The sequence below is a fragment of the Salvia hispanica genome, chromosome 1 (genome assembly GCF_023119035.1).
Source record: "Salvia hispanica cultivar TCC Black 2014 chromosome 1, UniMelb_Shisp_WGS_1.0, whole genome shotgun sequence".
In the NCBI taxonomy this organism is placed as follows: domain Eukaryota; kingdom Viridiplantae; phylum Streptophyta; class Magnoliopsida; order Lamiales; family Lamiaceae; genus Salvia; species Salvia hispanica.
Window position 1 is genome coordinate 50,669,196 of NC_062965.1, and position 20,601 is coordinate 50,689,796.

Genomic DNA, 20,601 nt, shown 5'->3' on the forward strand with positions numbered 1-20,601 from the left:
GCAAAAGAGATTTCTGTGACAAGAGAAGTTATGCAATCCTTAAAAGAGCTTACACGATTATGCCTGGATAGTTGTCAGACAATGAGATGTTTACCCGAAGGGATGTTGGGGCACCTTACTGCTCTGGAATTCCTCCAGATATGGGATTGCCAAGAGTTTGTAGAGCTTCCAGAGGATATTAAACATCTTCATAATCTTGAGTATCTTGTGTTACATGATCTACCCAAGATGACGCACTTGCCTCAAGCTTTTCAGCAGCTCACTTTGCTATACCTATGTGATCTTCCTGAGCTCGAAACACTCCCGGATCAGCTACCATCTCTTGATTCACTCTTTGTTGTACACTGCCCAAAGGTTATATCGATTCCACCTCTGCCAAATCTGAAAGTTCTAAGCATCAGTGGATGCCCAGAGCTGGGAAGGCGATGTCAGAAAAGAAGCGGTGAGGATTGGCACAAGATTTCCCATGTTCGCAGAATCGATATTTCTCCAAAATAACTCAACTATTTTTTGTTTGATTTTATGTAAATGTGTTCAAGTGACATCATTCTTCAAGATTAAGAAGATGTAACAGAAACAACATTGGAAGAAGATTACAAAGATGGTGAGTAATTGTATTTCAAGGTATTCTTCTTTATTTTACTTTTTTATTTACTTAGTACAATATACTAACTCTTATTTTTGTCTGTTTCTTTATTTTTTGTAGTGTTGGAGGAACTTTGGAAAGTTGGCACGAAGTAGTACAGCTTTGAGTGTGGCTGAATTTCTGATTTAGAGGTTTTAGAATATGTGGCTGAATTTCTGTTTTACTCAACTTTTTTAAGTATTTGGTGGCAAAATTTTGATTGTGTGCTTGTAGTTAGATGTTTTTACTTGGAGAACCAAATTTAAGGGAAGGTTTGTTGAATGATTTGACTTGACTCATATCTAGTTGTCTATTTCTTTGCTACAATGTCTAGAGATTAGCTGTTATTCTGCTGAGTTATCTTGCAAGTACATTAATTAGACCTTCTTTTCTACTCATCTATTTCTTTGCTATCTTAAGGTGCTGTGTTCGGTAGAATTACATATTTTGTTTGCCAATATTTGAAATTCAATCGAGTCATACATTTCTAGACCTGAATCATGGCCGTTAACGGTGTAAACATTGTTGTGTTGGCGGAAGCAAAGAATGACTCTATTACAATGTTGATGTTATGCTGTTCCATTCAGTTCCAGTTTCAGTAGACATTTTCATATTATTCCTATGACATGGCCACCCTTAAAGCTTATATCTTCACTTGAAATTTAAGCCCAGAAATCGATTGCTTAGCTCGACTCCTCACCTCTCTTACTTGCTTCCCTTGCTCGAAGAGATCTCAAGATTTTCGCAAGGGAGATGAAGAGAGGAAGAAGTGGGAGATGGGGAGAAGTTTGAGAGCTTGATGGTTGTATTGCTAAGTGTGAGACGTGAATTAAATTGTGGTGTGTATCGAAGATTCAACAGACCAGTGGCGGATCCATAACCTGAAAATGGAAGAGGCGAAAAATCATGACTAGATATGTTCACATGTCATCATGGTTCATTGTCAACCATAGCTATTGCCTTTGGCTAGTGTGGCGAGTGTTGGTGCTGTAACATAGACCAGATATGGCATGACTAGTGGAAAAGGGAAGGGCTCGATAAAGTGCGATCAACAAAGTCCTTTTTAGATTCCATACGTCGCCCCTGCCTTCATTTTTTCAACTATCATCCATAGCCCATACGCATTAGCATTTTTTGACACACATCCTCCTTGTCTGCTGGCTTATGAGCACAGTTTGCATGAAGGTGACCATACATGCCGCAACAAAAACTATGGTCGCTCAAATTTTCATATTCCACCTTAAATTCCTCTCCATCTCATCCATCATAAATTTCGACACGAGCAAGTGCGTGAGATCAATGTCCATGGCTAGCCTTGCGAATTTTCCTCGTTGCATTCCACTCGTGTTATAACCACTCTGATTGCCTTCCCTATTGCCACTTCAAGTTGCAAGCCCTTATCGTGTCCCACAGTTTCCATCGTTCCTCCATGTCCGGCCCTCCAAGGTCTGGTAGAGTCGTAGCGATATCTCAGTGCTTTACCTTCTTGGTTGCTCGGACGTATTCACTTTACCGTGGGGACGGCAGTCAGTCATCGGCGTGAATACTCGAATGCCATATATAAATATCACAACAAACATTTATTTTACTCTAAGTATACTTAAATTCAAAAGATTTTTCTTCACCTACTTACTGAAGAATGATGGTTTAATATATATCTATATGTTTTATTTAAGAATTCATTTATATTATAAGATATGGTGTATAGAAATAGGAAGCTTGGAATATGTCCCTTTAGGCCTTGTTACGTTATTTAAACTTAAATAAATTATACTTAAGATATCATAATTACATCAACATATAATTTAGTTGTGTAATTTACTTATCTATTTAAATTAGAGCTCCTTGAAAGCAACAAATTCCATTACTATGAAAAAAGATAAACACCAAAGTCCTCTTTAGATGAATTCCAGTTTCAAGAAGATGAAGCGCCGGCTTTCTCAGTAGATTGATCGCCGGCGGAAAAAGCTCTTGGCCCCCTTTTTAACCTCACCGAAGTTGATTTGTGGTCAGTGACATCTCTCTATCACTCTATGTGTGTGTAATTAATGGATGATTGCAAAAGTTGGATATTTTTACTCAATTCAAGTGAAGTGTTCAATAGTCCATTATGAGTTCTGTTTGGTTTTCAGTCTTTGATAAATTTGATTTTGGCTCAAAATCGAAAAAAAAAAAGCTAAACTAATATTATGATCTTGGTAGTTGGTAGTATTTTGAAGTGCTGTGGTGAATCTGTTTGGTTTATGTGAAATGCACAAACATGTCAACAATGATAAAGATTGCTAGAGGCATGATTAAGGACTAATGCCAAGTTTTTGTGTTTTCACTTAGCTTTCTTGAAGTTTTTGTAGTTTATCTGATATTAATGTTGGTGTATGATTGTTTGATGTTTGAAGATGTTCAGGATTCTGTTTGGTGCCCGAAGACGTAGATGTTTGAAGTTTGATGGCCTTCTTTTCTCATTCCGAGATCTTAGCTAAGTTTCTCAAGTGTAAGTTAATTATTCCACTGTGATGTACTATTTACAATCATAAAATTTTAATCATTAAATTTAAATCTAAGGAACAAATAGACAATGAAAAGGTGGTCTTAGTGAGTGGTTCGAAATGTTTAGTATGGTGTATGAATAAGGGTTAGCCCACCTCTCCAAGCTCACTTCGAAGGGGAATGAAGGGGACTTAGCCTTAAAGGCCACTCATCAAGATGTTGGCAGATATTGGCAAGCCAAAGGTTTATAATACTGTCGGATTCACTTTATTAGGAGTTCAGATGAGGGATCTATGCCTTCTCAAAGTTGGGTTCACAAGGTTTCCAAAATCCTTTGGCTGCTCGGCTATATTCAAGGCCACGCATACACAGGCCTATTTCGAACTTCGGGAGGAGCTCAAGTGGATGCTTCAGAAACTAGATAACAAGGTTCGGTCCCCAGTTTGAAGCGAACAGAAACGGAGCTTGAGCAAAGAGGTTACTGGCCTTCAAAGTTGGACAAAATTAGAGTTAGGATTCGGAAACTGGATTTCCACAAATTTGGTCTGTTTTGTGGCTCATTTCAAAAATTGTTGTTTTTCCAAAATGGCAGAGGCATTTCTTAGCTCTCTTATCAAGGAGGAGATCGTACTGATCTTGGGCGTTGACAATGAAATGAAGAAGCTGTGCAGCACTCTCACCACCATCCAAGCTGTGTTGGAGGATGCGGAAGACAAGCAAATCCAGAGCAAGCCAATTCGTGACTGGCTGCAGAAGCTCACCACTCTTGCTTATGAGATTGATGACATTTTGGATGAGTGCAACACTCATGTCTCCAAACTCAACAACACTCATTCAAAGCTCAACCGCAAAAGCCTCAAGAATTTTTTGTATCGCCACAACATCGCAAGAAGAATGAAGCAAGTCAACGAGAAAATGATGGCCATTGCTGCGGAGCGTGGTAGGTTTCATCTGCGTGAGATGCCTGTTCATAGGCCAAGAGAAGTTGCTCTTGCCTCACGCGAGACGGCTTCCCTGTTGAACGAGTCTGATAAGATTCATGGCAGGGAAAAAGATAAAGACAACATTGTGAAGATGTTGTTGAATGATGGGAAGGAAAAACAGGAGATCTCCGTGCTGCCAATCATCGGTGTTGGTGGCCTTGGGAAGACCACTCTCGCTCGACTAGTATTCAACGATCCACAGGTGGAAGAGCACTTTGATGTAAGGATTTGGGTTTGTGTTTCTGAAAACTTTGAGATGAAGACCTTAGTGAAGGCCATGATTGAATCTGCCATGGGGAGTGGAGAAGCTTCGTGTCTGCAGCACTTGGATGCTGTAGAGCGTCGCCTCTGGGACTTGTTGAGCAAAAAAAGATACTTGATTGTGATGGATGATGTCTGGAACGACCACCAGGATAAATGGTTTGAGTTGAGAGATGTTCTATCATGTGGCTCAACAGGCTCATTTGTCATCGTCACCACACGTCAGAAGAAGGTTGCTGATTTAATGACAACACTTCCATGTTATTACCTTGAGGGGCTGTCGGATGAGCACTGTTGGGTGCTACTGGAGCAGCGCGCCTTCGGTCCAGGAGAAGAAGTGTCGTCACAATTGAAGATAATTGGGAATCAGATCGTGAAGAAATGTGCTGGAGTGCCTCTAGCTGCTACATCGCTTGGAGGAATCCTACGGTTTAAAAGAAAGGAATATGAGTGGATATATGTGAGAGATAATGATATTTGGAAGTTGTCAGCAGAAGAGAGTTTGATCATGCCAGCGTTGAGATTGAGCTATCATCATCTTCCACTGGAACTCAGACAATGCTTCGCATATTTTGCAGCCTTTCCTAAGGATCATTACATTGAAAAGGAACGACTGATCCTTCTATGGATTGCTCATGGATACATTTCATCAAAGGGGAGTCTACAACTAGAAGATGTTGGAAATCAAATATGTGATGAGCTACTACTCCGATCTCTTCTACAAGTGGATTACATGAACAGGATTAGTATGCATGATCTCGTTCATGATCTTGCGGAATCAATAATGGAGAACAAAGTCACAGGAGTACAAAGTGAAAGAAATCTCACAAGTGCATCAACTATCCGCGAGGTAAATTTGCTAAAAAAATTTGCAGTTTTTCCCAAAACTTTTCAGCAAGATATGAACATTACTTCCATCTTAGAGCTCACAAGTTTAAGAGTATTAGATGCAACTAGTCTAGCAATAAAAGGTTTACCTTCTTCCATTGGTAATCTTAAACATTTGCGAATTTTGAATTTATCTCGTTCTGAAATTCGCACTCTCCCGGGCTTGTTATGTACTCTTTGGAATCTGCAAATCCTCAACTTGGATTACTGTAATAGGCTTGTGGCTTTACCTAAGAAGCTCTCAACTTTACGAAATCTCCAATATCTATGTTTATATGGGTGCAACTCATTGTGTGAGATGCCATCTAAAATTATAGAGTTAAATGGCCTCAAAACATTGAGTATGTTTGTAGTAGGTATGAAGAAAGATGACCAACTTGAGGAACTGAAATGCTTGAACCTCGGTGGAAGGCTTGAGATTAGACATCTGGAGAGAGTAAAAGACCATATGGATGCAAAGAAAGCAAAGATTGCTGATAAACACAATCTACGAGATTTGAGTTTGTCGTGGCAAAGAAACGATTTATACCAGTTAGAGGAGGAAGTTGATGAAAGAGTGTTGGAGGCACTTGAACCTCACCCCAATCTTGAACATCTTTTCATACAAGGCTTTAGTGGTAGATATCTTCCATGTTGGATGACAAATTCAACACTGAGAAAAATAGTTAAGATTGATATAAGTAATTGTGAAAATCTTAGGCGTTTTTCAAAAGTGGGAGAGCTACCTCATCTTGAGAGGTTCTTTAGTTGAAACAGCAAAGTCGTATTGACATTGAGTATTAGTGTATATCATTCCGGAATCTACATCCTCTTTGCCTTTATGACATTTCTGAACTTTTGAATTTCTATATCCTTTTTCTGTACAGATATATGTTAAATTAATCGTTGTTAATCCTTGCATGCTAGTGTACATAATACTAGACCAAACTGATAAATTAAAGAACGAATCCGAAGAGTTAGCCATCTTGTAATCCAAAAACTTTGCGACTACATTCGACCTCATACCATATTCCTTGATGCGCAGCTCTTGCTGTAACAGCCAAAAGAAAAAACAAAAAAAAAATAATAAATTACCACAAACTAAATGAAATCCACATGTTGAGTCGAGAGAGAATAAAGACTTGATAGTTACACTTTAGAAAATAGGCAATGCATAGTGGTCCCAGTGAGTGGTTAGAAATATTTAGTGGATCATAGCATCAATGAGAAAGTATTAATAAGGTGAAGTGGATCTTATCATCAAACCAATAAACAATTCAATCTTGATTTTCATATGGACAAACCGTCTAATATGCATCAAATTATTCCATTGCTAACATTTGAATTATGGAACAAAAGACAATGCAAGATGGCCCTTTCCTCAACTTTTATACAAATTGACAATTCAATTCTTGGAAATACAACTCCTCTTCAAGTACTAGTGCAGCTGGTCCGTAGGCCAAGTGCACTGGATTATTAACCGCGGGGGAGTTGATACGATCATATCTCCTAATTATTTAGTATCTTTTATTTCACCATATTTTTTCCATATCTTTGTTTTCTTATTCAATAAGTTAGGGTAGAAGTCTAGCATTATAAATAGGCGAGCTTGTTATCATATTTAATCATCCAATCAATGAATATATTATTTTGGCCAAATGCCTTGCGAAATGCTTTGAATCCATAATTTCCTACGCTACCGGCTGTCCGACGGAAGGTCTCCGCGCACAGATCGGGAACGTATATTTGATCTGTAGCCGTTGCCCGACGGGTTCGAAACCCGCGCACAGTCGCCCAGATCCTTATCTCCGCCGACCCTCACGGGCAACGGATTATCTTTATCTTGTTATTTTTCGTTTTATCAGATCTTTAGGGATTTAGATCCTTAACAACTGGTGCTTTCATTGAGAGATACTCATGTCCTGCTTTCATAATAACGGGAAAGAAACTTGGGGGAGCCACCGCCCGGACACTTTTCCGAACGGTTCTTCCCGCCGCAACAACGTCGGTGTCCATCGTGATTACCTGGGACTTCAGCGACCACCCTTGGACGAGGAGCCGTCTACTCGGCCTTTGGATGACGGCAACAACGACGACGCCATTAGCGGCAAACTGGATCAATTGTTTGATAGACTAGATAAATTTGATTCTTGGAGGGATGAAACGCATCGCCGGTTCGATAATTTTGAACCAAACCCCAACCGTAGGCATGATTAGCGAATAGGGTATGACGATGACGACGATTCTGATGGTGACGGGGCAAGGCGAAGACGTAATTGGGAGAGGTGGTCTCGCCCCAGAAACCCTAGCTATGGCCGCGCACGCCGCATTGATGCGGGATCGCATAGAGAAGGGCAGGCCGACGCGTCGGGACTCACCATGCGAAAGCGGGAACTACCCGAAGGGGCCCCCGGGCCCCCGTGGACGGGGGCCCACTTCCCGTGAGAGGGAGGTGATGGGTGGGGCCCGGCCCCACCCCACCTGCCCCGCACCCGCGAACAGCCACCGGGGGGTTTCCCCCGCTGGGCGGTGACAAGTCAAACCCCAGCCCCCTACCTATTGGGATTTGGGGAAGTGCGCCGGCAGCTTTTCCCACCACCGCGGCCCCGCGTGTGCCCCGACCCCGCCGGGCCTAGTTGCCCCCTCTCGGCCCCCCCCTTGCCCGCCCCAACTAGGCCGTGAATTATTACAACGGAAATAGCGATTGGGCAACCGCCCCCTCCCCCCGGGTAAATCGGGAGAATATTTTTAAAAATCTAGGGGGATTTTCCCCAACAACCGCCACAAGGGGGGTAACCCCGTTGTACCAAATGGGTCCTCGAAGAGACCCCAAAAGACGAAAATCGTGGGGCCTGCCGGGGCATATGATAAAGATTGATGATCTTATGTTAACACAAAAGGGAAATTTGAGTTTTAAAAGAACGGAGACTATCGGGAGAAAAAAAACCCGACCCCTTTTCGATCTAATTTAGAGCAAAGAGAAATATTTTTGTGTTTGACGAGAAGACGAGGGGAGAGAGCATGGAGAATCCGAGCCCTTTTAAGACATCCCGGAAATATGAAAACAAGACAATCAAAAGGAAATGGGAAAAGGCAAGGTTGTTTGAGGATGAGCTTAAATTAAAAGCGGAAGAGTTGGGTAAGACAGGGGATGCTCACTACGGTTCGCATGCACTTGCTTGTGTCTATGTGGATTTAAATGTCGGTGATGTCCCAAGTCTGAATCTTCAATCAACATCGCTCGACACCGATGCAAGGCTTATCTCGCCACGCAATGACACGCCATGTTTGAGCATTGTGAGAGGCATGGACAAGCTTTTCGTTTTGGCATGGAATTTTGCCGACAACATTGGGTCTCCTTTGTTGATTTTTGATGGAGGTGATAAAGGGAGACGTTCAGCTGTTCGGTGTGTGTTTGATCCAGGAGGAGACGCCTCACCAAAGCTTTTGCTTTCAACTACCGTTGTTGCTTCGTAGTTTCCACCTTAAGGACAAGGCGGATTTTAACCTTGGGGGAGTTGATACGATCATATCTCATAATTATTTAGTATCTTTTATTTCACCATATCTTTTCCATATCTTAGTTTTCTTATTCAATAAGTTAGGGTAGTATTCTAGTATTATAAATGGGATACATTGTTATCATTTTATTCATCCAATAAATCAATATATTATTTTGGCCAAATGCCTTGCGAAATGCTTTGAATCCATAGTTCCCTACGCTAGCTGCTGCCCGACGGAAGGTCTCCACGCACAGCCGGAGTATTGAGAGGGTGAAGTGGATGTTATCATCAAACCAATAAACAATTTAATCTTGATTAACATATGGACAAACCGTCTAATATACATCTAATCATTCCATTCCTAATATTTGAATTGTAGAACATAAGACAAAGGAAGGTGGCCCATTCCTCAACTTTTATACAAATTGACAATTCTTGCAATAAGTGACATACCAATATACCATCATCCTCTGGCATTCATCCTTCTCATATCTGCTTTGCCTATCAGAAAAAGAATCCTTGATTTGTTGTTGTTCCATAATGGCAGAGGCATTTCTTCAACTCGTTCTTGACAAACTGATCTCTCTTATCAACCGGGAGATCGGACTGATCTTGGGTGTTGACAATGAGATGAAGAAGCTCTGCAGCACTCTCACCACCATCCAAGCTGTGTTGGAGGATGCTGTAGACAAGCAAACCGAGAGCAAAGCAATTCGAAACTGGCTTCAAAAGCTCAACGCTATTGCTTACGAGGTTGATGACGTTTTGGATGAGTGCAACACTCATGTCTCCAAACTCAACCACTCTCATTCCAAACTCAGCCGCTACAGCCTCAAGAAAATTTTGTATTGCCACAAAATTGCAAGGAGAATGAAGCAAGTCAACGAGAAAGTGGAGGCCATTGCTGCGGAGCGCACTAAGTTTCATCTGCGCGAGATGCCTGTTCATAGGCCAAGAGAAGTATCTCTTGCGTCGCGCGAGACGGCTTCCCTGTTGAACGAGTCTGATAAGATTCTTGGCAGGGAAGAAGATAAAGACAAGATTGTGAAGATGTTGGTGAATGATGTGAAGGATAAACAGGAGATGTCTGTGCTGCCAATCATCGGTATTGGCGGACTTGGCAAGACCACTCTCGCTCGACTAGTCTTCAACGATCCGCAAGTGGAACAACACTTCGATGTAAGGATTTGGGTTTGTGTTTCTGATAACTTTGAAATGAAAACTTTGGTGAAGGCCATGATTGAATCTGCCACGGGGAGTGGAAAAGCAACGGATCTGCAGCACTTGGATGCTATAGAGCGTCGCCTCTGGGAATTGTTGAGCAAAAAAAGATATTTGATTGTGATGGATGATGTTTGGAATGACAACCAGGATAAATGGTTTGAGTTGAGAGATGTTTTATCATGTGGCTCAGCTGGTTCATCGGTTGTCGTCACCACACGCCAGAAGAAGGTTGCTGATATAATGACAACACTTCCATGTCATTGTCTTGAGGGGCTGTCGGATGAGCACTGTTGGGCGCTGCTGCAGCAGCGCGCCTTCGGACCAGATGAAGAGGTTCCTCCCCAGCTGGAAATAACTGGGAAACATATTGTGAAGAAATGTGCTGGAGTGCCCCTTGCTGCTACGACGCTTGGAGGAATCCTACGATTTAAAAGGAGAGAAGAGGAGTGGATACATGTGAGAGACAGTGAGCATATGGAAGTTGTCGGGAGAAGAGAGTTTGATAATGCCGGCTTTGAGATTGAGTTATTATCATGTTCCAGTGGAACTTAGGCAATGCTTTGCTTATTTTGCAGCATTTCCTAAGGACCATTACATTGAAAAGAAAGAACTGATCCTTCTATGGATGGCTCATGGCTACATTTCATCAAAGGGGACTCTACAAGTGGAAGATGTTGGAAATCAAATATGTAATGAGCTACTACTCAGATCTCTTCTACAAACAAATGTGTTATACCCAAACAGATTGGTATGCATGATCTCGTTCATGATCTGGCAGAATCAATAATGGAGAACAAAGTTCCTGGAGTACAAAGTGAAAGAAATCTAGCAAGTACATCAACTATCCGAGAGGTAAATTTGCAACAAAAAACTGCCTTGTTTCCTAAAACCTTTCAGCAAGATATGAACATTACTTCCATCTTGGAGCTCAAAAGTTTAAGAGTATTAGATGCAATGGGCAAAGCAATAAAATATTTGCCTCCTTCCATCAGCAATCTTAAACATTTGCGATACTTGAATTTGTCTCGTTCTGAAATTCGCACTCTCCCTAACTCATTATGTACTCTTTGGAATTTGCAAACCCTCAACTTGGATTACTGTGATAGACTCCAGCCGTTTCATCAGACGAGCTCACATCCTTACGTAATCTCCAGCATCTATGTTTGTGGGGCTGCAATTCGTTGTGTGAGATTCCATCTAAAATGGGAGAATTAAACGGCCTGAAAATATTGAGCATGTTTGTCGTGGGTCTCAAGAGAGGTAACCAACTTGAGGAACTGGAATGCTTGAACCTCAGTGGAAGGCTTCGCATTAGGCATCTGGAGAGAGTAAAAGACCATATGGATGCAAAGAAAGCGAAGATTGCAGAGAAAAATAATCTTCATGAGTTGAGGTTGTCATGGCAAAGAAATGATTTAACCAAGCTAGAGGAGGAAGTTGACGAAAGGGTGTTGGAAGCACTTGAACCTCACCCAATATTGTTTCTCTTCATATAAAAGGCTTCCGAGGTAGATATCTTCCACATTGGATGGAAAGTTCAACTCTAAGAAAAATAGTTAAGATTAATTTAAGTGATTGTGAAAATATTAGGTGTTTTCCTAAACTTGGAGAGTTACCTCATCTTGAGAAGTTGTATTTAAAGAATATGGGGATGGAGTATATTATTGAAGAAGAAGAAGTTGGGAGTGGTCACCCAGTAAAGATACTGTTCGTGGCTTTGAAACATCTGCGTTTAGTTGATCTCCAAATCTGAAGGGACTATCAAATAAGCAGGAGAGTAGTAAAGAAGCATTCCCAAATCTCAAAGCTCTATTGATTGAGCATTGCTCTTTATTAATACTGCCACCACTCCCATCCCTCCAAAAGTTGGAGACACTAGTATGCAGTAGCTCAACTTTGGGTTTATTATCTGAGCACATCATTCTTAGAGACCTGTGGATTGAAGTTGAGGAGAGCCTAGCATGTTTCCCAATAGAAATGCTGGCAAATTTCAATAAGCTCCAAACATTGGTAATCGATAATGCGAAAGAGATCTCTGTGACAAGAGAAGGTCTGCAAATCTTAAAAGAGCTTAAACGTTTATGTCTAAACAATTGTGAGATAATGAGATGTTTGCCAGAAGGGATGCTGCGGCAACTTACTTCTTTGGAGACCCTTGCCATATGGAAGTGCCCAGAAGTACTAGAGTTGCCGCAGGAAATTAAACATCTCCATAATCTTGAGTTCCTCATGTTACGGGATCTTCCAAAGATGAGGCGCTTGTCTCAAGTCATTGAGCACCTCACTAATATATACCTAGATGATCTTCCTGAGCTGGAATCACTCCCAGATCAGCTACCATCTCTTATTAGACTCATTTTGGAAGACTGCCCAAAGGTTGTATCAATTCCAGCTCTACCAATTCTGGAAAAGCTAATCATTGTTGGGTGCCCTCAGCTGGAGAGGCGATGTCGGAGAGGAAGTGGAGAGGATTGGCACAAGATTTCCCACGTTCGCAGCATTTATATTTCTTCAAAGTAACTCAACTATGGTTTTAGTAGTACTTTGTATTCAATCGACATCTTTCTTGAAGGTGAAGTATATGAAGTTGGTGAGTAGTTCTATATCAATGTATTCTTCTTTATTACCTAATTTTTATTAACATAAAATAAACTAGCTCACATTCTTGTTTATTTCTTAACTTTCCCTAGTGTTGGATGAACTTTGGAATGTTACATAGAGGCAGGGGGCGAAGCAAGTACAGGTTCAAGTGCAAGTATCTTTGAATTTGTGGTTGAATTTCTGTGTTGCTTAGCTTTTCTAAAGTATTTGTAGCAAGATTCTTATTGTGTGCTTGTACTTGTATGATTTCATAGTATATAATAGGAATGATGCTGCTATGTTTGAAAAGTTCATTTCACAAATAGAAATATATAGGTGATATTCTCAACAAAAAATCTTGTTTACATATTTGAGTGTGCATAGTCAAATGCAAGTGTCTTAGAATATGTGGCTGAATTTCTGTTTTGATCAACTTTTTCAAGTATTTTGTGGCAAGATTTTTTTGTGTGCTTGTAGTTAGATGATTTTTCTTGGAATGTGCAAGCTGGAGAATCAAGTTTGATGAGATGATTTAGTTTCTAACTGCTATTGTCATATCAGTTTAAGGGAGGGATGGTTGAATGATTTGACTTGGCTCATTGTAGACTCTCTTTTCTACTTATCTATTCATTTTCTACAATGTTTAGAGATTTGCTGTTTTTCTGTGAGTTATCTTCTATTAGACCTTCATTTCTACTTATCTATTTTTTTGCTATCTTAAGGTTTTGTGTTTGGTAGAATAACATATTTTGTTTGGTGAAATATCTTAAGATATTTTGATGTTATGTTATTCTCCACTACATATTATTCCTAGGACATGGCCACCATCTAGGCTAAGACTTCAAAACATCATAAAGAAATGAAGTAAAAGAGGCTCACCCTTGGAGCTTATATCTTCACTTCAATTCTAAGATGAAAAATCGATTGCTTAGCCCGACTCCTCACTCTCATTTAATTATAAACACTAAAACCCTGTATAGATGAATTTCAATTTCAAGAATTGAAGCAGTATGGATTTCTCAGTAGATGAATCGCCGGCAGAAAAAGCTCTTGGCCCCCTTTTTTCTCACCGAAGTTCTAAAAGTTGGCACAGTGGCAAGGGGCGAAGCAAGTACTACTACAAGTGTACAGAGTCCAATGAAAGCGCTTATAATTTGTGTTGGTCAACATTTTATATGTATTTAATGGAAAAATTCTTGTTGTGTGCTTCTACTTAGATTATTTCATACAGTATCTACTAGAGGAAGTATGAATGATGCTGCTCTGTTTGAAAAAATCATTTCCCTGCAAGAAAGATGTTTGTGATAATCTAAATGAAAATCTTGTTTCCTCCTTGTGTTTATGATATTTGCGATTAATTAAAATTGAATAGATTATAGTTTATTTATATATTTACATTGTTTGTGAGTTACTGTTTTCTGTTTTTGCTGCCTTCTTCAAAGATCATATGATAATTTGTTTACTCTAGTTATTATCGTTATTTTATTACCCGTGTTTTTTTCTTGTAATTCCATTGGCCATTCTGCCAAGTATATCTATGTGAGACTTATAAGTTTATAGGGGAGTGTTATATTGTTAACTCAATACATTTACACTCTTTTGCATCCATAAATGAGATTATTTTTTGTGGACCTAGGGAGTATATATAAGCCCTTATTAAAATTCTATTTCATATTGGCTCAAAATCGTAAAAACTAAACTAAAAATATGATATTTGTAAGTTGGTTGTATTTTGAATTGATGTCCTGAAACTGAATCTATTTGGTTCATGTGAAATGCATAAACTTGTGAGATGCATGATTAAGGTAGAACTAATGGCAAGTTTCTGTGTTTTTACTTACCTTTCTTTAAGTTTTTGTAGTGTATCTGATATTGGCGTTGGAAAATTATTGTCTTGAATGGTATATTAGACATGATTTAGGAATAGAGAAACAACGAGAGGAAAAATGAGATCGATAATTTGATGATGTTTTATTACTGCATAGACTAGCCCTTTATATAGGGTTCATACATGTGTAAGTATGGTATAATATCAATCAACTATCAATCATTCTACTCTAATCTTGGAGTATAATTGAGATTATTCTTTGGTATCTTTTATTTCTTAACACTCCCTCTCAAGTTGAGTAGTGGGATCTCCAAAACTCAACTTGCCTAGTACATTCACAGGCTTCTTGAGTTGACGGCTTTAGTGAGAATATCTGACAGCTGATCTTCAGATCGGACGAATGGTAACTACACAACTTCATTTTCTAACTTCTCTTTGATAAAGTGTCTGTCAACTTCAACATGCTTCGTTCTATCATGTTGTACTGGGTTTACAGATTGCTTCCCTGCTTGTCTTGTACGAGCCCAATTTCATCCATCGGCTTTCTTAGCCATAGGATCTCCATTAATCCACTTTTTATCCCCTGGAATTCAGCTTCTGCACTTGATAGTGCCACCACCTTTTGTTTCTTATTCCTCCATGTTACCAGATTACCTTCAACAAATGTGAAGTATCCAGCTGTTGATTTTCAATCGATTGGGTTACTTGCCCAATCGGCATCAGTGAACCCATAAACACCTCGGTGTTCGTTCTTTCTGAACAGTATTCCATGTCCAATGGTTGTTCCCTTGAGATACGTGAGAGAGAGATAGATGAGCTTCCCCATTAGGCACTGGTACTTGCAGCTTTTTAGAGATCTGTAGTCCGTGATTCACTAGAATTGGTGTATCGGCAGGTTTGCAATCTATCAGACCTGTCTCAGCCAGAATATCCAAGATATACTTCTTCTGTCTCAAAACAATTCCTCCCTCAGAGCGCAGTACTTCTATTCCCAAGAAATATTGAAGATTCCCCAAGTCTTTCATCTCAAATTCTTGAAATAAGATCCCTTTTAGCCTTTCTATTTCTTCTGTATCATCGCCCGTGATGATCATGTCATCTACATAGATGATCAGGGATGTGATTTTATCGTCTCCCTTTTTCAAGAACAAAGTATGATACGAGTTACTCTGCCGGAACCCATGCTTGGTCATGGCTTCTATGAATCTCCTAAACCACCCTTGGTGGCTGTTTGAGTCCATAGAGAGTCTTCTTCAACCGACACCCTTCTCCTCTTTAAAATCCCTCTGAGAATCCCGGTGGTGCTTCCATGTATACTTCTCTTTTTTAGTTCCCCATGTAGGAATGCGTTTGTTACATCAAATTAGTGGAGTGGCCAGTTCCTATTTGCAGCAACTGAGAGCAACACTCGAATGGTGTTCATTTTTTCTACTGGAGAGAAAGTCTCATCATAATCAACTACATAAGTCTGCGTGTAGCCTTTTGCAACCAATCGTATCTCTCGATAGATCCATCTGGTCGTCGTTTGATAGTGAACACCCACTTGCATCCAACTGCCCCTTTTCCATTGGTATTTTGCATTTCTCCCATGTGTTGTTTCTTTCTAAAGCTCCCATTTCCTTCAGCATTGCCTCTCGCTAGTGTTTGTGTCTCCAAGCTTCTTCCACAGTACAAGGAATCTCCTCATCTTCACATAAGGTGCATAAGGTGGCCTCAAATGCGTGGGCAGTGTATATCCTTCAATTTCACAATGGAGTACTTGTCTTTTCTGCCAATGATCTTAAGGCTATATCTTTTTGGCGGGACTCCTCTATTGGGTCTCGGTGGCAGTCTATATCCTTCAATTCCTTCACTAATCTCTTCTTGCAGCAAGTTGCAAATTTCTGATTCATTTTGTTCTTCTGAATCAAGCTCAATATCTGTCTCTCAAGGTTAGTCTCACCAGAAATATCAATATACATGTACGGGAGAAATATCATAAGCACTTACAATGGATACCAGTAGGGGATCTTCTTGGACGGTGTCACTGTTTGGTGCAGGCTGTATTTCTTCAGAGTCTCGTGCTGGTGGGCTTGGATTTGTCTGACCTGTTAGAAGGCATGTGGCTGGTAACTGTCTATGAGGGCATCTCCAACGATGCTGCATAACGCAATTTTGCAGTGAAAACAACCTCCAACCATACTCAAAAACGCATCCAAATCTGTCCTTTTTTTGCGTTTGTGAACAGTACTCCTCCATCTTTGCAGTAGCACTGTAGCTCGACGCAAATCTTACCAGAAATTGCAATTGAGTCCTTCCTTTTTGATGATATTCGAAGAAGACCGAGAGCTGAGAGTGCAGAAACGGAAAATTGGAGAAGAAGAATTAGATGAAGAAACTACTTACCTTGATTATAGAGAGTTATGGATGGTTGAAGAATTTGGAGATGAAATCGAAAATACAGAGAAGGGAGAAGGGGAAAATACAAACAAGGGAGAAGATTGAAGAGTAACGGCGATGGGAGGGAGAAGGGGAAATTACAGAGAAGGGGAAGATAGAAGAAGAAGGCGGCGATGGGATTGAGAGAAAATTAGGTTTAATGGCATGGGCTAATTAGTAGTATAATATTTAGTTAATTGGTATGGGCTATGTATTTGTTTTTGAATTTGAGATGGGCTAATTCATTACAACATGGGCTAATTAGGCTAATTAATTATCATATGTTTAATGAAGTCTATTTATTTGTTTTAGGATATAGACGATTTCATCAATATTATTCAACAAGTTAATTGATATAGTATTTATTTTATTAGTATTAATTATTTTATTGAGTATGAATTGTAATATTATAATACAATAAATTAAATAATAGTACAATATTTAATAATAAAAGTACTCCTATTTTACATAACACACCACAATTGATCCTACAAATGCAAATTACATTACAACGACATAAAATTAAAATAAAGACAAACGACAATTACAATAACAAAATGAAAAACATAATCTAATAATCCGGTAATCCAGAACCAGAACCTCCTATATTATCGAAGTACGAAGGATATGTTCCAGTTGCATAATTATTTGGTTCTTGTTGCTGAGCTCTTTTTTGTAAAATGCGTCTTCTCTCAGCTTGAAAATAAGCACGACTATCAGGATCGACTATAGAGCTCAAGTCCATAGCCATGATTTTATTTTCTTCCTTGATAGTTTTGAGATCATGGCCATTCTTTTGTTGTTTCAAAAACATAGACATATTATCATGAGCTTGTTTCATGCTTGCACTATATTGCTCATTTTGTTTTTCTAGAGCAACAATAAATGATTCTGAGTTACCAGACTGTTTTTTCTTCAGTTTAGCCTTCTTCACCCCGATAGGCCTTGATGAAGAAGAACCACCAAGGATTTGTTCCTCGCCATCATCACAGCTCATAGGAAATGAAGACGACAAAGTTTGCGAGCCATGCAAAGTATGAGCCTGACTTTCTGAATCAGAATTTTGCATCCCACGTGATGCTTGTTGTCTAGAGCTCCCTGCACAATCTTTGAATTTTTCAAAATCTTTAATCATATCCCAAACATGAGAAAATTTCCAACCCGATTTGTATTTTGAATCTGTCTTGAGCATTTGTATGGCTTCATTCATCTACAAATAATTATATTCAATTAATCGCATGTACAAAGAGAAAATGAAACATTAAAATATAATTAGACACTCACAATGTCTGCATTTGAAGCACCGCTTCGATTTCTTGCTTCAGCAGCTCGGATACATCCATGGAATTTTTTGGTTGCTTTCTCGATGGCTTGAATACGAGCCTGCATAGATCTTTGCGTACGCTCTGGCCAAGACGGAGCTCTTTCTTCAGCTTGATTGAATCCATCTTCCACGCGCTGCCAGAATCGGTTTAATGATTGAGATGTGCCTATGCTAGGATCTTGTGAAATTTGCATATAAACTTTACACAAAAGTATGTCTTCATCCTCTATGTAACTTTCTTTACTAACTGACATTTTGTGAGGAAAAGATAAAGATAAAAACTGAGATGAGATAATTGTGATGTTTTGGTTTCTTATATTTATAGATATGAAATGATTTTTCTACTTTTTGATGGATGGCTAGGGTTTAGATTTACTTTTGCGATGAGTGGCTACGATTGAAAGCACGCGGATCGTGCTTCTTTTGTATCTAGAATTTGAATGGATGGCTAGGATTTAGATCTACTTTTGCGATGAGTGGCTACGATTGAAAGCACGCGGATCGTGCTTCTTTTGTTTCTAGAATTTGAATGAATGGCTAGGATTTAGATCTACTTTTGCGATGAGTGGCTACGATTGAAAGCACGCGGATCGTGCTTCTTTTGTTTCTTTTTTTTTTGTTTATGGAGTTTGAATGGATGGCTAGGATTTAAATATATATTCCAATGTGTGGCTACGATTAAAAGCACGCAGATTGTACATTTGTAAAATCATTATAAATTGAAGGCATGTTTTGATCATTTATCATTATAAATTGAAGGCATATTAATCAATCACTCAACTTCATCTTTTCTTCACAATGAATCCCAATTTTATGTCTAGCTCCTCATCTTCTTATGAAGATGGTGAAAATTCTCATATGATATACACTTACAACCAATTTATGCAGGATATGCAACGTAGAAGTGACAACAACAACATGTTGATTCAATACCTTCATGACCATCAAAGTCCACAAATATATCGTGGATCAGTTCCAGGGCATATTGTCATCAACCGTGACCGAGAGGGTGCTCACGCTAGATTGTACAACGGTTTTTTTGGTAATAATCCATTGTATAATAAACCATGTTTCGTAGGAGATTCTGGATGTCTCGTCCATTGTTCCTTCGTATTGTGGATGCAGTTAAGGAACACGATGACTACTTCATGCAATGACCAAATGGAACCGGAAGGCTTGGACTGATATTCGTATATTGGCATACGGTGTACCAGCTGATGCTTGTGATGAGTATGTTAAAATAAGTGAGAGCAGTGCGATCAAAAGTCTAAAATGTTTTTGCCGTGCAATAATAGAAATTTTTTCAACGCAATATTTGAGAAGCCCGACAACTAATGATATTGCTAGACTTTTATATATTGGTGAGCAACGTGGATTTCCAGGGATGCTAGGTAGTTTAGATTGTATGCATTGGAAATGGAAAAATTGTCCTACAGGGTGGAGCGGTTCATATTCAGGTCGTAGTGGAAGTCCTACAATTATCCTTGAAGCTGTGGCAGATTATGATCTTTGGATATGGCATGCTTATTTTGGATTGCCCGGCAGCAACAACGACATCAATGTGTTAGATTCCTCTCATCTTTTCTATAATCTCACTCAAGGTATTGCTCCTCCTGCTCATTATGTTATTCAAGGCAAAGAATACAATATGGGTTATTACCTAGCTGATGGAATATACCCAAAATGGTCTACTATTGTGCAAACAATTCATGAGCCTCGTACCCCAAAGGCAAAATATTTTGCCGCAAGGCAAGAGTCATGTAGAAAAGATGTAGAACGTGCATTTGGTGTTCTCCAATCACGTTTCTCAATTGTAGCAGGACCAATGCGGTATTGGGATAAAGAAGTGTTGCGTGACATAATGATTACATGTATATATTTTGCATAACATGATAGTTGAAGATGAGCGTGACCTGAGTTCTCCAATCCAAGATGCTAGACAAGCACCACAACCAGAAGTTGAGATGACGACAAATGAAGATGTTCGATTTCAAGAGTACTTGACTCGGTATGCCGCAATAAGAAATAAAAATGCACATCTAGAACTTCGAAATGCATTAGTTGATCATTTGTGGGACAATTTCTCAAATACGCAGTCTTGAATTTTAGCTACTTTTTTACGGGTTGTCTTATGTTTTATATAATTATGGTGTTTTTGAATGTATTTTAATTTATGTTTGAATGTTATTGTAGTACGTTTGATGTAACATAAATTTGAAGTTAATGTATTTTTTATTGAATGCATAATATATTTAATATATATAAATATAATATATTATTATTATAATAATTGTATCAAATTATTTAGTTACATTTGAAAAATTATTGACAGAGTATTGTGGGGTGAATGTGTAATTTAAATAAATATGTAGTTAAGATTGAAAAGTAAAAAAAGTAGGAGAATATGGAATATTCTTTTGGGTTTTGAGTTTTGGTGTAAATGGTTGGGTAGAATTACTGATTTGATCTGACCTGCAAAAAGGCATGTGGCTGGTAACCGG

General features: G+C 39.2%; 6 protein-coding genes across 6 annotated transcripts; 5 read left to right on the plus strand and 1 right to left on the minus strand.

Moving 5' to 3' along the window:
• The first annotated feature begins 81 nt into the window (after positions 1-81).
• LOC125199988 (putative disease resistance protein RGA3) lies at positions 82-498 on the plus strand. Its single transcript, XM_048097810.1, has one exon. It carries the CDS (start codon positions 82-84, stop codon positions 496-498), a length of 417 nt encoding a protein of 138 aa, XP_047953767.1.
• Positions 499-3,697: 3,199 nt separating this feature from the next.
• LOC125199998 (putative disease resistance protein RGA1) lies at positions 3,698-5,687 on the plus strand. The gene is made up of 2 exons (XM_048097818.1): positions 3,698-5,206; positions 5,601-5,687. Exons 1-2 carry the CDS (start codon positions 3,698-3,700, stop codon positions 5,604-5,606), a joined length of 1,515 nt encoding a protein of 504 aa, XP_047953775.1. The 3' UTR covers positions 5,607-5,687.
• Positions 5,688-9,266: 3,579 nt separating this feature from the next.
• LOC125200009 (putative disease resistance protein RGA3) lies at positions 9,267-10,502 on the plus strand. Its single transcript, XM_048097820.1, has one exon. The coding sequence runs from the start codon at positions 9,267-9,269 to the stop codon at positions 10,500-10,502; it is 1,236 nt and encodes a 411-aa protein (XP_047953777.1).
• Positions 10,503-11,152: 650 nt separating this feature from the next.
• LOC125200020 (disease resistance protein RGA2-like) lies at positions 11,153-12,470 on the plus strand. The gene is made up of 3 exons (XM_048097827.1): positions 11,153-11,430; positions 11,541-11,646; positions 11,706-12,470. The coding sequence occupies exons 1-3, from the start codon at positions 11,153-11,155 to the stop codon at positions 12,468-12,470; spliced, it is 1,149 nt and encodes a 382-aa protein (XP_047953784.1).
• A 4,781-nt stretch (positions 12,471-17,251) lies between these two features.
• Positions 17,252-18,263, minus strand: LOC125196559. The gene is made up of 2 exons (XM_048095158.1): positions 18,061-18,263; positions 17,252-17,986 (listed from the first exon to the last, which is right to left on the minus strand). Exons 1-2 carry the CDS (start codon positions 18,163-18,165, stop codon positions 17,348-17,350), a joined length of 744 nt encoding a protein of 247 aa, XP_047951115.1. The 5' UTR covers positions 18,166-18,263; the 3' UTR covers positions 17,252-17,347.
• A 701-nt stretch (positions 18,264-18,964) lies between these two features.
• On the plus strand, positions 18,965-20,294 carry LOC125201080. The gene is made up of 2 exons (XM_048099027.1): positions 18,965-19,142; positions 19,226-20,294. The coding sequence occupies exon 2, from the start codon at positions 19,254-19,256 to the stop codon at positions 19,986-19,988; it is 735 nt and encodes a 244-aa protein (XP_047954984.1). The 5' UTR covers positions 18,965-19,142; positions 19,226-19,253; the 3' UTR covers positions 19,989-20,294.
• Positions 20,295-20,601: the final 307 nt, after the last annotated feature.

What these genes read in the sequence shown, in the direction of transcription:
- LOC125199988 (XM_048097810.1), top strand. Translation starts at nt 82, where the DNA reads ATGAGATGTTTACCCGAAGGGATGTTGGGGCACCTTACTGCTCTGGAA.
- LOC125199998 (XM_048097818.1), top strand. Translation starts at nt 3,698, where the DNA reads ATGGCAGAGGCATTTCTTAGCTCTCTTATCAAGGAGGAGATCGTACTG.
- LOC125200009 (XM_048097820.1), top strand. Translation starts at nt 9,267, where the DNA reads ATGGCAGAGGCATTTCTTCAACTCGTTCTTGACAAACTGATCTCTCTT.
- LOC125200020 (XM_048097827.1), top strand. Translation starts at nt 11,153, where the DNA reads ATGGGAGAATTAAACGGCCTGAAAATATTGAGCATGTTTGTCGTGGGT. An exon ending in CTTGAACCTCACCCAATATT is followed by an intron (nt 11,431 to 11,540) that starts GTTTCTCTTCAT and finishes TGAAAATATTAG; the next exon opens with GTGTTTTCCTAAACTTGGAG. An exon ending in AAGTTGGGAGTGGTCACCCA is followed by an intron (nt 11,647 to 11,705) that starts GTAAAGATACTG and finishes CCAAATCTGAAG; the next exon opens with GGACTATCAAATAAGCAGGA.
- LOC125196559 (XM_048095158.1), bottom strand. Translation starts at nt 18,165, where the DNA reads ATGCAGGCTCGTATTCAAGCCATCGAGAAAGCAACCAAAAAATTCCAT. An exon ending in GTGCTTCAAATGCAGACATT is followed by an intron (nt 17,987 to 18,060) that starts GTGAGTGTCTAA and finishes AATTATTTGTAG; the next exon opens with ATGAATGAAGCCATACAAAT.
- LOC125201080 (XM_048099027.1), top strand. Translation starts at nt 19,254, where the DNA reads ATGACCAAATGGAACCGGAAGGCTTGGACTGATATTCGTATATTGGCA.